The sequence below is a fragment of the Brachyhypopomus gauderio genome, unplaced genomic scaffold, assembly GCF_052324685.1.
Source record: "Brachyhypopomus gauderio isolate BG-103 unplaced genomic scaffold, BGAUD_0.2 sc67, whole genome shotgun sequence".
NCBI classification, from domain to species: Eukaryota; Metazoa; Chordata; class Actinopteri; order Gymnotiformes; family Hypopomidae; genus Brachyhypopomus; species Brachyhypopomus gauderio.
In genome coordinates this window covers 380,235-394,369 of record NW_027506888.1, presented here as the reverse complement: position 1 = coordinate 394,369, position 14,135 = coordinate 380,235, and the positions used below count along the sequence as shown (strand labels likewise).

The 14,135-nt window shown below is 41.6% G+C and overlaps 1 protein-coding gene across 1 annotated transcript; it reads left to right on the top strand.

Annotated features, from left to right (window-relative positions):
* The first annotated feature begins 859 nt into the window (after positions 1 to 859).
* Positions 860 to 12,905, top strand: LOC143490882 (protein NLRC3-like). Its single transcript, XM_076989423.1, has 7 exons — positions 860 to 984; positions 2,128 to 2,423; positions 2,757 to 4,515; positions 5,043 to 5,213; positions 5,331 to 5,504; positions 10,168 to 10,214; positions 11,014 to 12,905. Exons 2-7 carry the CDS (start codon positions 2,129 to 2,131, stop codon positions 11,541 to 11,543), a joined length of 2,976 nt encoding a protein of 991 aa, XP_076845538.1. The 5' UTR covers positions 860 to 984; position 2,128; the 3' UTR covers positions 11,544 to 12,905.
* Positions 12,906 to 14,135: the final 1,230 nt, after the last annotated feature.

Below are 14,135 nucleotides of genomic sequence, written 5' to 3'. Positions count from 1 at the left end.
CTGTTCATAACACGTCAACATGCTACCCATGCAATGTGCAAACTTTAGCGAATAGGATTAGATTGTAACTGCAATTAATATTCTATTTAGTTATTTCTAACAGTGAATGTTTCTAAGGAAGCTGTAGGTTATCAAGAGGACAGAAAATCTGTATATGAACTTCTTAAATATGAAAACATCATGAAACAGGGTAATGGTGGTATTAATGTATATACTGCCACCTACAGGTAAGCCATGTTGAACTACATTGATATACTGTATACCAGACATGTCCAAAGTCGGGCCACGGGCCAAATATATCCAGCGTTCAAGCTTCCACCGGACCGCAGCCGGTGCCATAAAATCAGTAATATGCAGCCCGCCAGCACCCGCTATTTTCTAAATAAAATAATAAAAAAATAAAATACCTGCTATTTTATATTTCACCAGAAGATGGCAGTAGACCTGGTACACACAAGTAGACCTCGCCACAATGTCCCATTCACCCATATACTGTACTGGAGCATTTACTTGATGTAACACATAGTACATATTTACTGTTTTCATATGTAAAAGGAAAGCATTATCCCCAGGTTCACAGAAAGTAGAAAATTGTGAGAATTTAATTAAACAACTGGTTTATATGTCACAGAAAGTCATATGGCTGGGTTGGTGTTTACTTGTGTCATGGGCAGAGTCACTTACAACATGCACAAACCACTGAGCTGTAATCAACGTCATAAGAAATACAGCAAATGTAAAGAAAAACACATGAAGGCAGGCACAGGGGCATCTTTTCACATCATCTGAAGTGATCGTTTACATCCACAACAGAAAGCAGCAGCAGCTTCCTTTAGCTGTGGTGAAAGGGAAACTACATCACATGAGGTCTTTGTGGCTGTCATCAGGTCTTCATGACCAACCTTACAAACCTGCACACATGCAAGCCAGGAGCAACATTGACTGTTTCAAAGGTTCCTGCTGATCTGGGTATAACAGATACAGGTAAGTCATGCTGTCATCCATAATAACATTATTTTTCATCCACTGCAACACTATGGGTGGTCAAGTAAAAAGATTTTTAAATATTGTTTTTACAATTTTTTGCACACTCTGCATGGCAGTATTCAAAAGGGACTTTAAAGTTGACTTGGACTAATAACAATGTACTATAGTTAAAGATGGAGTAGAAAAATGGAAGTGTAGTAAAAACTAGAAGGTTTTGGACAGAGGTCCAAGAACTGTGCAGCTTTGCTTGATGAAGCATCTCTGGCTGAAATGTCCTGTTTAACAATGTTCCCAGGTGATAACACCTATTATATACAGGGCAACATCACATTAATTAATCTCAACAAAGAGGCACATTTAGTAACAACACGTCTAGGAGAGAAGTCACAAACTAGTTTATAATTGCCTGACATTCAGCCAATGAGAATTTCATTTAGAATCAGTAACAATTTGAGACCCCCTGTATTCAAATCACAAACTGAACTCTCTATGAGGATTTTACAAGAAACATGAAGAGACATATCATAAGAGAATGATGAACCACAGGAAGCCCAAACCACAGTAAAGTTTGCAAAGAGCTTTGATATGTGCACAATGTAAACACTGCAAAACACTCTCCACTAACACCACAAACAGCCCCTGATAACACTGCAAGCAGATAAAATTCAAAACTCTTTAAAACATCAAAGCAGGTGCAGAATCAGGACTGCATATTTCCATAACATCACCTACTGATTTATCTAGTAAAGTTTTGTCCATTTCCTGATATTCATGTACCTTTTTAAAATTATAGTACGCATTCACTCACACACCCACATCCAAGCACTGCTCCCACTCATACCCTTCATATTTCAACTCTTAAAAAACAGTCTGCAGATCTACAGGAACAGGTTGACAGCATCAGAGAGAAGCTTCCTCTCACAGCTCACCTGCAGTGGTGCCACAGGGGGCCGCAGCATTCCACAGTTTACTGTTCATTCTTTAACACCTCTGATTAAGAAATCCTTTTGGAACCGAAGCAGGTGAATTGGAGCGTGTGTGTGAGGTGTGTGTGAGCATTCTTTTGGACCCTGACTGTAGGTGCGTTAAACATGTGCTGTGCATAACTCCCATTTTCTTCCTGCGTTTGCTGCTGTCCAGGATGGTGTCCATTCCTGAGCTCCTGCTCAGAACTTTAGAGGAGCTGCTCAGTAAGGACCTGAAGAGGTTTCGGTGGCATCTTCAGCACACTCAGCTTCCAGACTTTCCTCCCATACCCAAGGCTCGCCTGGAAAGCACAAGCTCCGAAAGTATCGTGGACACCATGTGTGAAAGCTACAGTGAAACAGGCGCTTTAGAAATGATGGTACACATTCTGACAAAAATGAACCAGAACAAACTTGCAGACCAACTAAGGAGCTCTGGGAAGTCCACAACCAGCATTTGCAAGGGAAAAGGTCTAAGTCTTCACAGCTGTGATGTAATTTAATGCTTGTTACTTGCAAATTTGCAACACCTGGGAGTCACATGATTAAAACCCGAACGTTAGCTTACTCTGTCTTCTCCATCATAAATGACTTGTCAGCGTTATACCTATCAACTTAATCTGACATTTGTTGATATGTTGTAAGCACTTGACCATCAAAAAGATGTCATGTCAGTCTGTAATGACTAATTTATCAATTCTAACATACAAATTAAATGTACATTCTAAACAATTATGAGTTTAGCCTTTTTTACAATGAGGTACAAAAAATTTAATGAATATGATTTTTTTTTTGCTATTTCAGCTGCAGATCACAAGCGAGTCCGTGAGAAGTTAAAATCCTCACTCAAGATAAAACATGGCTTGATTCATGAAGAGCCCTCATTGGACAACCCTTCCTTATATCTGGATGACATTTACACAGATCTCTACATCATAAAGGGTGGCACTGGTGGGGTCTGCAATGAGCATGAAGTGAGACATATTCAATCATTGTATAGGGTCTCTGCCACAACACAGAGAGCCATCAAACACTGTGACATTTTCAAGGCACGTCCTGAAGACAGGACAGATATCAGAAAGGTGCTGACTCTGGGCATTGCTGGTGTGGGAAAGACCGTCTCTGTGGACAAGTTCGTCTTAGACTGGGCTGAGGGGAAGGCCAATCTGGACATTGATTACATATTCCCTCTCACCTTTCGCAAGCTAAACCTTCTGAGTGGCAAATACAGCCTGATGCAGCTGCTCCGTCACCTCTTTCTGGATGTGAAGTACACAAACACACTTCCCTTTGATGAAAGTAAGGTCCTTTTTATTCTTGATGGGCTTGATGAGAGCCACTTTCCTCTGAACTTCACCAAGAATGAGATTGTGAATGATGTTCAGCACCAAACGTCCTTGGATGCCATAATAACCAATCTAATTGCAGGAGAGCTCATTCCTGCTGCTCTGGTTTGGGTCACGTCTCGACCGTCTGCGATCAGTCGGGTTCCCCTTGAGTGTTTCAACCAGATCACAGAAATCCAGGGATTTTCCAATGAACAGAAGGAGGAGTACTTTAGGAAGAGGATCAGTGATCCACATGAAGCCAACAAAATCATTGCCCACATGAAGACATCCCAAAGCCTCCACATAATGTGCCACATACCTGTCTTTTGTAGGATCCTTGCAACTGTACTTCACGAAATGCTCAATCAACAAGATGATCAGGAGATCCCCTCGACATTGACTGGAATGTATACTCGCTTCTTGATCTTTCAGAACAAGCAGACTGAGAAGAAGTACCATGAAAAGAATAACGTAGTACTGAAACTGGGCCGGCTGGCATTTCTGCAGTTGCAGAAAGGTAATGTGATCTTTTATGAGGAGGACTTAAAGGCGTCTGGCATTGATGTCCAAGAAGCATCTGTGTATTCTGGCATCTGCACAGAAATGTTCAAGCTGGACTTTGAAATGCAGGAAAAGAAGTGTTTTAGCTTTGTGCATCTCAGCATTCAGGAGTTCCTTGCTGCTCTCTATGTGTTTTATGTGCACAGAAACAACAGCAGAAATCCAGTCCTGAGGAGGATTACTGAGAAGTTCAAATGGGTTGTCCATCACACGATTCTAGATCTGCACAAGAGTGTGATCAATGAGGCCCTGGAAAGTAAGACAGGCCGTCTGGACTTATTCCTACGCTTCCTGCTAGGGTTGTCAATCAAATCTAACGAGAAACAAATCAAGAAGCTCCTGCCAGAAATGAGAGTTTGTGACATGAACATCAATGACACCATAAAGCACCTTAAAGAGAAAATCAGGTCCAACCTCTCACCTGAGAGAAGCATTAATCTGTTTTACTGCCTGAATGAGCTGAGAGACAACTCCCTTGTGGAAGAAGTTCAGAGCTATGTGAAGTTTGGGACTCTTTCTTCTGAGGTACTGTCTCCCACACAATGGTCAGCCCTCGTCTTTCTGTTAATGACTTCAGAGGATACTCAGAAGCTGTTTGACTTGAAGAAATACACACAAACTGATGAAGGGCTGATGAGACTACTTCCTGTTGTGGGACATTCAAACCACTCTTTGTAAGTAAAATGTACTGTCAAATCATTCATTTTCTCATTATAAAAATAATTCATAAAAAAAAAGAAAAGACTGTAGCGCCTGCCAATGGGTGACCATTGGGCGGGGTCTGTGAGGCCCCAGATGGCAGCGTACAGTTAGTTAATGCCACCCTGAATGTGTGTTGTGTGTTTGAGTACTCCCCCTAGTGGGGGTGCTTCCTCTCTTTCCTCTTACACCTATTTGAGGTAAGCAAAGTTTCTTTAATAAAATAAACTCTTACTCTCTGTCCCATTCCTCACTGTTGCTACAATACATTTTGTATATAGTCTCCCTAAGAAAATTAGAAAAAATATCTTACATATATCAATATGAATAATTCAATAATTATTCTTTCATTTCATTTCATCGATATAAGCTCTTGAAAGTCACTTAAAGTGCATTTAACTGGTAAATAATGTGTCCATGTTTTTTTTCCCCTAAATGTACCCTGGATGACTAACTTCTGCATGCCAAAATTTAGAACTGCACTCTTAAATGTTTTAACCAGACTGGACAGGTGCAACCTCACTGAAGCAAGTTGTGAGGGACTTGCCTCTGTAATCTCCACCTCTTCATATCTGCGGCACCTGGACCTCACTAACAATGACCTGGGGGACTCAGGAGTAAAAAAGCTCTCTGATGGTCTCAAGAGCCCACAATGTAAATTAGAAATGCTGAGGTAAATACTACTGCAGTCTGAAAGATTATTTCATCTAGTAAAATATTATGAAGGAAATGTATTAATGAATTATTATTAGACACTTCAAGAGCCCACAGAGCTTTTATATTTTTGCAGGTTGTCTGGGTGTTTGATCACAGAAGAAGGCTGTTCTGCTTTGGCTGAAGCCCTAGTATCAAACCCCTCACATCTGAAAGAGCTTGATCTAAGTTACAATAACCCAGGAGAGTTTGGGGTGCAGTTGCTGAGTGCTAGGCAGCATGACCCAAATTGTAAACTTGAAAAGCTGAGGTGAGTAAAGCTGAAATTGCTGTGGTTTCTGTCATTTAGTAATTCCTTTACAAAATCTTTGAGATTTGTAATTCCATTATGTTTTAAGACAAGGGTGGCCAAGTCCAATTCTGGAGATCTGTGTCTTGTTTAATTCCTCGTTTAGTCTGTGTTTATAATCCCATTGTCAGTTATTGTAAGTTGATTTCCATGTTTGTCGGGGATCTCCCGCTACCTTGTGTTAAAGTTTATTTTGGAATCATTTTTCAGATGTACATCAAAACCATCAGGGTTCATAATCAGGATTATAAATTTGCTCAGCTCTCAGTGTTCCGTAGCCCAGCGCTGGGAGAACAGATTCACAACACATGGGTGTCAGGAAAGAGTACTAAAGTTTAATAATAATACATATAGTTAAATACAGAATAAAGATGTGTCTTAACACAATTGGGTAAGAATAATAAAACATATGTATGATTGGTGTTCTCCTTATCAGGACTGGATATAAGGGTTGTGGAAAAATACAGGGAGATAGATAGATAGATAGAGAGGTTCTAACTGAGGAGCACACACAGATAAGGGAGTGAATTGAATTTCATAGTGTTCTGACTGAGGGTCACAGACAGTAAATCACAAATTCCCTTACATCTTGTATTCCGTGTATGTTGTTGTTGTTTTCCCTGCGCTCTGTTCCCCCCACGAATCCAGTACCCTAGTAAATCCTATGTTTCTTGGTTAGTTTCATGTAAGTTCGCATGTTCTTTGATCTTGCTGTGTGTCTTGTGAATCCTGTTACTGGTTTGTTCTGTGTTAGTTATATCTGCCTGTCTTGGTTCTCGTTCCTTCACTGTCATGTTTCTGCTGGTTAGTGTAGGTATTTAAGTCTCGATCTAGACCGTTTGTTTTTCCCTCATGTTTGTTAGCCCTGGTTCATGTTAGGTTATCCCCAGTGTTGGGAACGTTACTTTAAAAAAGTAATTAGTTATAGTTACTCACTACTTGTTCAAAACTGAGTTAGTAACTGAATTACTCTATAATAAAAGTAACTCGTTACCAGGGAAAGTAACTATTTGCGTTACAGTTAAAAAAAGTTATATGCCAATGAATAAGGATTTTTTTTTTGAAAAAGCAGTTTTTACAGTCAGTTGAAATGAGTAGATCAGGAAGGTGTTTAACGTTTGATATTTATTGCACATCCACAGACCAGTGCAGGACAGGGGCGGACTGGGGAGAAAAAGTGGCCCGGGAGTTCCTGACAGACTGGCCCACTATATATATATATATAGCTTGAGCAAAATAAAATCCTGGTGAGAACTTTTGTGCTGTGAATTCCAGGTGCCGCGATTAAAAGTCCTCACCAGGATTTTACTTTGCTCAAGCTAATTAGCAATCCAGGTAAAATTAGTGGAATCAACACAATCCAGGAAGCCTGAGCAAAATCCTGGTGAGGACTTTTAATCGCGGCACCTGGAATTGACAGCACTTATATATATATATATATATATAAGTGCTGTCAATATATATACAGCACTTATATATATATATGAATCTATACATGGCACGTAGTGTATATGACGGCGTTTATTGTCATATGGACAATATTAATTCCAGCAATAATATGATTACAAAGCCACATAGTGGCTTTTAAATAGTCCATCATAAGACCACCAAACAAGTTGTTTTACGCAAAGTGCATCCTAAAGAACAACCTACAACTCTAACATGGGTATTTCTTCCTCTTACCTATTTGTGGTGGTTAGTGGTAATCTAAGAATTTCAATAGCTTTGAAAAAAAAAACAGTGCCTTTAAGACCGCCACTTGTGTCCGTGTTAACCGTGTTAAGGTAATTTGTAGATGGTGCCTTAGACGTTGCAGAGGCGACAGCAGTACGTTTAAAATAACGTTATCTACAATTTAAACTGCTGTATGTTTTCGTAGTCCGGCCCGGAGTTTCTGGGACAAGTTGGTTTTTTTTCTGATCTCCGCTGCATACCATCAGCCCTCATCAGCTGGCCCAGTCCGCGGCCGCGGTCTAACTCGTTCATGTGTTTACAGGCCCAGTCCGCGGCCGCGCTGAGCAGGTTAGTCTGACTGGAGCGGGGGAGGTAATAGGCACCGTTAAACAGCAGCGTGACTACGGGCCGGGGCCGCAGTGTGTGGCAGTGGCTCCTCCACGGGCTGAGTTAAACCACTGGCGGCCCACTAACCCATCGGAGGTAATAACACCGGGCTGAGTTAAACAGACATGAAAATGGGTCAGGGGCTAAAAAGGTGAGAAGACCGGGGGGCGGGGCATGTGACGTCATGGAGATACGGGGCGTTAACATGTGACGTCATGGGTATACGGCGACGGGGGGGGGGGGGGGGGGGTTATTATTACTTTATATAAAGCCAGGTTTACCTTCCTTGGGCAGTCAGTTCGCGAACATCCCTGGGATCTGCTTGCTTTGCTGTGAAAAAATAAACTTTGTTGCCGCGTGTGAAAGGCGACATTAGTATCTCGTTCCCACGCGTTAGTAAGTCGTGGCCACGCGTTATTTTTTTTTTTACATGATGTCACCTTACGGGCTCCGTAAAATATAGTAAAATCCATTAAATTTTTTTTTTTGACTGTCTTGTCAATGGATTCAATGTATGGAGCCAGATCCTTAAACGCGAGAGGCCGCTTTCGCCATTCCAGATGGCTCAGTCAAAACCATTACGTCTTAATGAACCAATAAATACATCAGCAGCAAAAATGAGTGTAAAAATACCAGGTTCACGTGTTTTTATTTTCTAACATGGGCTAAAGCACAGGGTAGACTCAAACGACAAGAGTTTACAACTTCATCTTCAACCTTTTCAGCCCTGGCGTGAATGTTATCCTCACCCGTCCCTGGATTCACCAGTTACAACTACAGACACACTAGAAAAAAAATCTCGTTTCTTATTTTATGTCACCGTTAACTACACGGGGTTTACGCAAACTTAATAGGTCTATCTATCTACCTATTTATCACAAGAGCTTGTGGCTCTGACAGTATTCAACGCAGTAATGGCAGTAACTTTGTTTTACCGCAAAATATGAAAACGATTGAAACCATTAATAACCCAAATAAATCCACTGGGAAATGTACGATCTGGTAAATGTGGTAAATGTACGATCTGGTAAATGTAGTGGTAAATGTACGCTCTTCTGACTTGTCTGCGGTGTAGCACTAGGTCCTGCTTCTCGTCCCGCTTAGCAGTAAATGAATAACATGAATGAAGAGCGTTGGTATGATTGAAACGCTATTTGGCCTCTATGATGGTTCGGGGCGGAAACTGCTGGCCACTGTGTCATTGAAATTGCTGATTTCGGAAGTGCTCTGTTTGCTTATTAAGTCAATGATAATTAAAATATATACATATAATCTCCCGCACCCCCCCCCCCCCCCCCCCAACAAAAAACTCATCGGATCTACACGATTCATGCAGGCCACCCGTTTCAACTTCAAAACGGCGAATTTCGCCGAAAGGTGACAGATTTTCATGCCTGGTTAAACCACCGGCGGCCCACCGGCCCACTAACCCATCGGCCCACCGGGGAAATCCCCGGTAGCAATGTATGCCAGTCCGCCCCTGGTGCAGGATAAAATCCTTTAAAATCCCAAATCTTTGTAAAAAATAAAAGTAAAAGTAAACAGTTACACTATATAAAGTGCATTTACATCTATCAAATTAAATTAAATTCTCTCAACCTGAGACAACTGGTTTGTTCACAATAGAAGTAAACTTAACAATAAAGCCTCTATTCTTAATTAAATAAATCAAATACCCAGTCTGGTAGACATTCAGGAACTTCAAGTATTTTCTTAAATAATGTTTATATCACCTTGAAAATGTTAATTTTTCCTCGGCTTGCTCCTGACTTGCCATTTCTGCCTCTTCTCCGTTTGCGTGTGTAAAAACACTGGCTCTGATTGGCTACCATAACGCTGCATTAGCCAATCGCTTACTGACTTGTTAAGTTAAACAGGTGTTACACCGAGAACTGTGACCTATCGAGATCTGTTACTCCTCACTAGCCTGGGCAGCGGTGCGCTCGGATTACTGTTAGTATATCAATATAGTAACGCACCACTTCTAATGACCAGTAACGTCAACGGCGTTGTAACGACAGGAAAAGTAATTAATTATATTATCCCGTTACTGACAAAATGACGCCGTTATTTTTAACGGCATTATTCGCAACACTGGTTATCCCAGTCTCGTTTTATGTTTCTCCCTGCTTGGTTTATTGTTTGTTACCATTTTGTTAATTATCCTGATTAAAACCCAATTCTCCTGCATGTGCGTCTATTTTGCTTGTTCTGGTCATTACGAACCAGCTCTAATCTAACACACCTGACCAGGGCCGGCGCCAGAACATAATTTTCGGAACGTAAGTTGTTGAGCGGGAAGGGGGAGCCAACATAAGTTGTTGAGGGGGGGGGGTGCGTGTAACGATTGTCGAGTGGCCGAGGGGGCAACATGTAGCGATTGTTGTAAAATAAATGGGTCTTATTTTTTACATTGAAGTAAAAAATGAAGGCGGGACACCTCGCCTGTTTTTTTTCTGTTTATTGTCTTCCTCAACATTACACACTTTGCTACAGTTCCTATGTAACAATGATTGAACTTTAAACATTTAGACATTATTTTTGTTGGGTTCTGTGCTTACAGTTTTGACTACCATGGACCTTGGAGAATGGTGGCCGGCCCCCCGAAGTGTGAGTGGTTGTCTTATTTTAAAAAACTCATCTTAAAAAGCTTACAAATGTGCTTAAAAATGATTCAAACAAACAGCTGGATAAGATAAAAAGATAAACCTTTATTAGTGCCGCAATGGGGAAAGTCACAACTCCCAGCAGCAAAGTGACAGTAGTACAAAGTGACAGTAGTACAAAGTGACAGTAGTACAAAGAGACAGTAGTACAAAGTGACAGTAGTACAAAGTGACAGTAGTACAAAGTGGCAATAGTACAAATGACAACTCCAATCTTACACGATACATATACACATATAGAATATAAGCAAAGGAACTATAAGCAAAAAAGTATATTATTATCGAGAGCAGTGCTGATTGTACAGTCTAACTGCAGCAGGGGTGAAGGATCTCCGGTAACGCTCTGTAACACACTTTGGGTGACGCAGTCGGTCACAGAAGGTGCTGCCCAGAGCTGATAAAGTCTCATACATGGGGTGGGATTCATTGTCTAGAAGAGTTGCTAGTTTTTTTAGCATTCTCCTATCTCCCACCACCTGTACTGTGTCCAAGGGATAACCAGGAAAAGAAGTTTAAATAACCAGACATATGGCATAGACTCAGTTGTAGGATCCTTATAACTTAGTATATTCTTAAAGAATAAACTCAATACAGTTCATTCATGAAGAAAGTTTAAACAGAACTTGAATATTAAAGACTGCTGCTCACGTCTTCATACTGCACATAACCTCTTTTGGTTTCTCCTTTGCCTCCTCATCAAACCATGTGCATCTTGATCTTATAACCTTCACCCTTTCTCTCAGATGTCTGTGAGCTCACACTGGACCCAAACACAGCACACAAGCATCTCCGTCTGTCTGAGGGCAACAGGTGGGTGGTGTGGGTGCAGGAGGAACAGCAGTACCCTGACCACCCAGACAGGTTCCTGTTTGAAGAGCAGGTGCTGTGTCGAGAGCCTCTTTCCCAACGCTCCTACTGGGAAGTGGGATGGAGTGGAGAAGGGGTTCACGTCGGAGTGACTTACAGGCAGATTGTCCGGGACGGCCGTGGGGCAGACTGCTGGCTGGGCCACAGCAGCGACTCATGGAAGCTGTACTGCACCCACGACAGTTACACTGCCTGGCACAACAAGAGGAGTGTCCACGTGTCGTCACCCTGCTATGCCAGGATTGGCGTGTTCCTGGACTGGAAAGCTGGAACTCTGTCCTTCTTCAACGTCTCTGAGGACACGAGAGCCTTGACCCACCTGCACACATTCCAGTCCACTTTCACAGAGCCCCTGTATCCTGGCCTACGAGTGCTACACTCCTCAGCCTGGTTCTGTTCCATCTGATGATTTGATTATTAGACATTTATAGGGTTTTTGGACATTCAGCTGCTCAGCGATTACTTTAGTAGGCCTTCATGTCCTTGTTTTTGAATTTATTTTTAGTAGATTTAGTGTTGTCTGTCTGACAAGCTAGTCTGCGTAACCTCTTTAGTCACAATCACTGCTTTTCAAAATAAATACTTTATTGAATAATTAAAGCATTACTCATTTTGGATATCATATTTGTTATGGGTATATGTTGAATTTAATCCTTTGAACTTAATGCATAATCTTGTATATACAAAAATATGTCGAAAGTCTGAAGTCTGTGTTTTGTGGAGACCTAGAGGCACACTCTTATAGCTCAGTCTCTCAGGTTGCCTTTATGGGCTCAGACAACAGTTCAGGTGCCAGTTCTCACTTCCAAAATGCTCATTAAGAGCAAATCCTTTTCCACAATGTGCCCTATTGGTGCCCTATACAGTCATTTCTGCACAGAATGTTTGAAGAACATGTTGACCAGGCTGATACATAGTCATGAGAAGAACAAGACATGATCTGAGATCTGATTCCTAGAACAAACAATGGTAATCCTGTTTTATATAGCTGGTCCTAGCCCGTCTAACCTGTGTGTTTTATATCGCTGGTCCTAGTGTGTTTTATATAGCTGGTTTTAGCCTGTTGCCTGTTCATAGTACTCTGTTGTACTAGCCTGTGTTCATCCTTAGCCTGTTTTCTCATGTGTTTTGTTGTTTCATAGTTTCTTGTTCATAGTTTTCATGGTCTGTTTATTATGTATTCTGGATCCGTGTCTGGAAATGTGTTGTCTCTGTGACCCTGGACTATTGTTATGACCCTGAGTCTGGATTATGCTCCTCTCAGCATTTATGAATATGGGTTTAGGGTCTTACGGTTAATACATCTCATGGATAATACATCTCAGATGTGCCACCAGGATTTATGTACTCTGCTCTGTGAACAAGTGCATAGCAAATGGATTTGTGTGCGAGTGCTGAACATACCAGGCCAGTTTGGGTATAATCCGTCTTACATTTCTGCATTATGCTCTTCATGAGCGTCCTCTCAAACATGACATTGGTGGGAAATCTGCTTGCTTATTCTTTTGAAGGATTCTCAGCTCACAGCTCTTTGTGTCCCATGTAATTGTACTATGCATTGCTGATGCCTTGTCTTAAAGCCTTTACTGTTTTTCCCCTCCTATGAATTCTAACATTCTTGTGAAGGGCAGGACCATAGCATCTTACTTGAACCACTACTGTGTCAGGCAAAAATTGAATCATGAGCCGGGCTCACTGAGGGGTGGCAGTAATGACGCCCACCCTTTGGAGGATATAATGTAAAACAATGCTTGACACTGAAATGTTGTGTTTTGTGTTACTTTAGTGGTTCACTAGCATTTTAAAGTTATTATATAAAACAAGTCACAATGCTGACTTTGAATGCAATCCCATTTCTGTTTGAACTTTTGAATGGTGAAGCAAGGTGTCAGTAATGCCACACAACGACTGGACATCAAATGTAACATAAATCCTACTTCATATAAATGTTCAAAACATTGCCAGAGAATGAGATGGAATCAGGGATCAGTAATTTCTGATGATGTTCTTATATATAGTTCATACACGACTGAAGCTGGACAAAGAATACAGCCAATTTTGAGCTACTTCATATTAACATCTATAATCCAGAGAAGAAAATAGTAATAGTAATACCTCAGGCTCTCTACGGAGTGCTGTTCTCTGTGTTGTTTCAGCAGATACATGCACTATTGCTGTTTTATATGTAGCAGTGATTTTCAGCCTGAGGGCTATTGCCCCCCAGTGGGCTGCAGTGGTACTGCTAGAGTGCTGTGAGCCAACACAAATGCCTGATTCCACACACAAATGACTGTTTGCTAATTGCTATGTATGCTAGCAACTTAATCATCTTACAACTGCACTTTTAGTAAATTTATTAACATGGGTAGGAAACATCTGATAAAGGTAAAAAAATGGTTAATGTTGATTAATATTCCATCCATCCATTTTCATCCGCTTTAGCCGGGTTCGGGTTGTGGGGGCAGTAGCCTAAGAAAAGAGGCCCAGGTTTCCTTCTCCCCAGCCACCTCTTCAAGCTCTTCTGGGAGGATACCGAGGCATTCCCAGGACAGTCGAGAGATATAATCTCTCCAGCATGTCCTGGGTCTTCCCCGGGGTCTCCTCCAAGTTGATCAGTACCCAGAGCTTGTGACTATAGGTAAGAGTCGAAACGTAGATTGACCAGTAAATTGAGAGCTTTGCCTTTTGGCTCAGCTCTCTCTTCATAACAATGTTGCCAACAGGACCACATCACCCGCAAAAAGGAGACATGGAATCCTGAGGCCACCATTCCGAACCCCCTCTGCCACTTGGCTACGCTGAGAAATTCTGTCCATAAAAGTTATGAACAGAATCGGTGACAAAGGGCAGCCCTGGCAGAGTCCAATTCCCCCCGGGAACCAGTCTGACTTACTGCTGGCCATGTGAACCAAGCTCCTGCTCCGTTTGTACAGGGACTGGATAGTCCGTAGAAGCGTGCCCCATACCCTATACTCCCGGAGCACCCCCAAGAAGAATC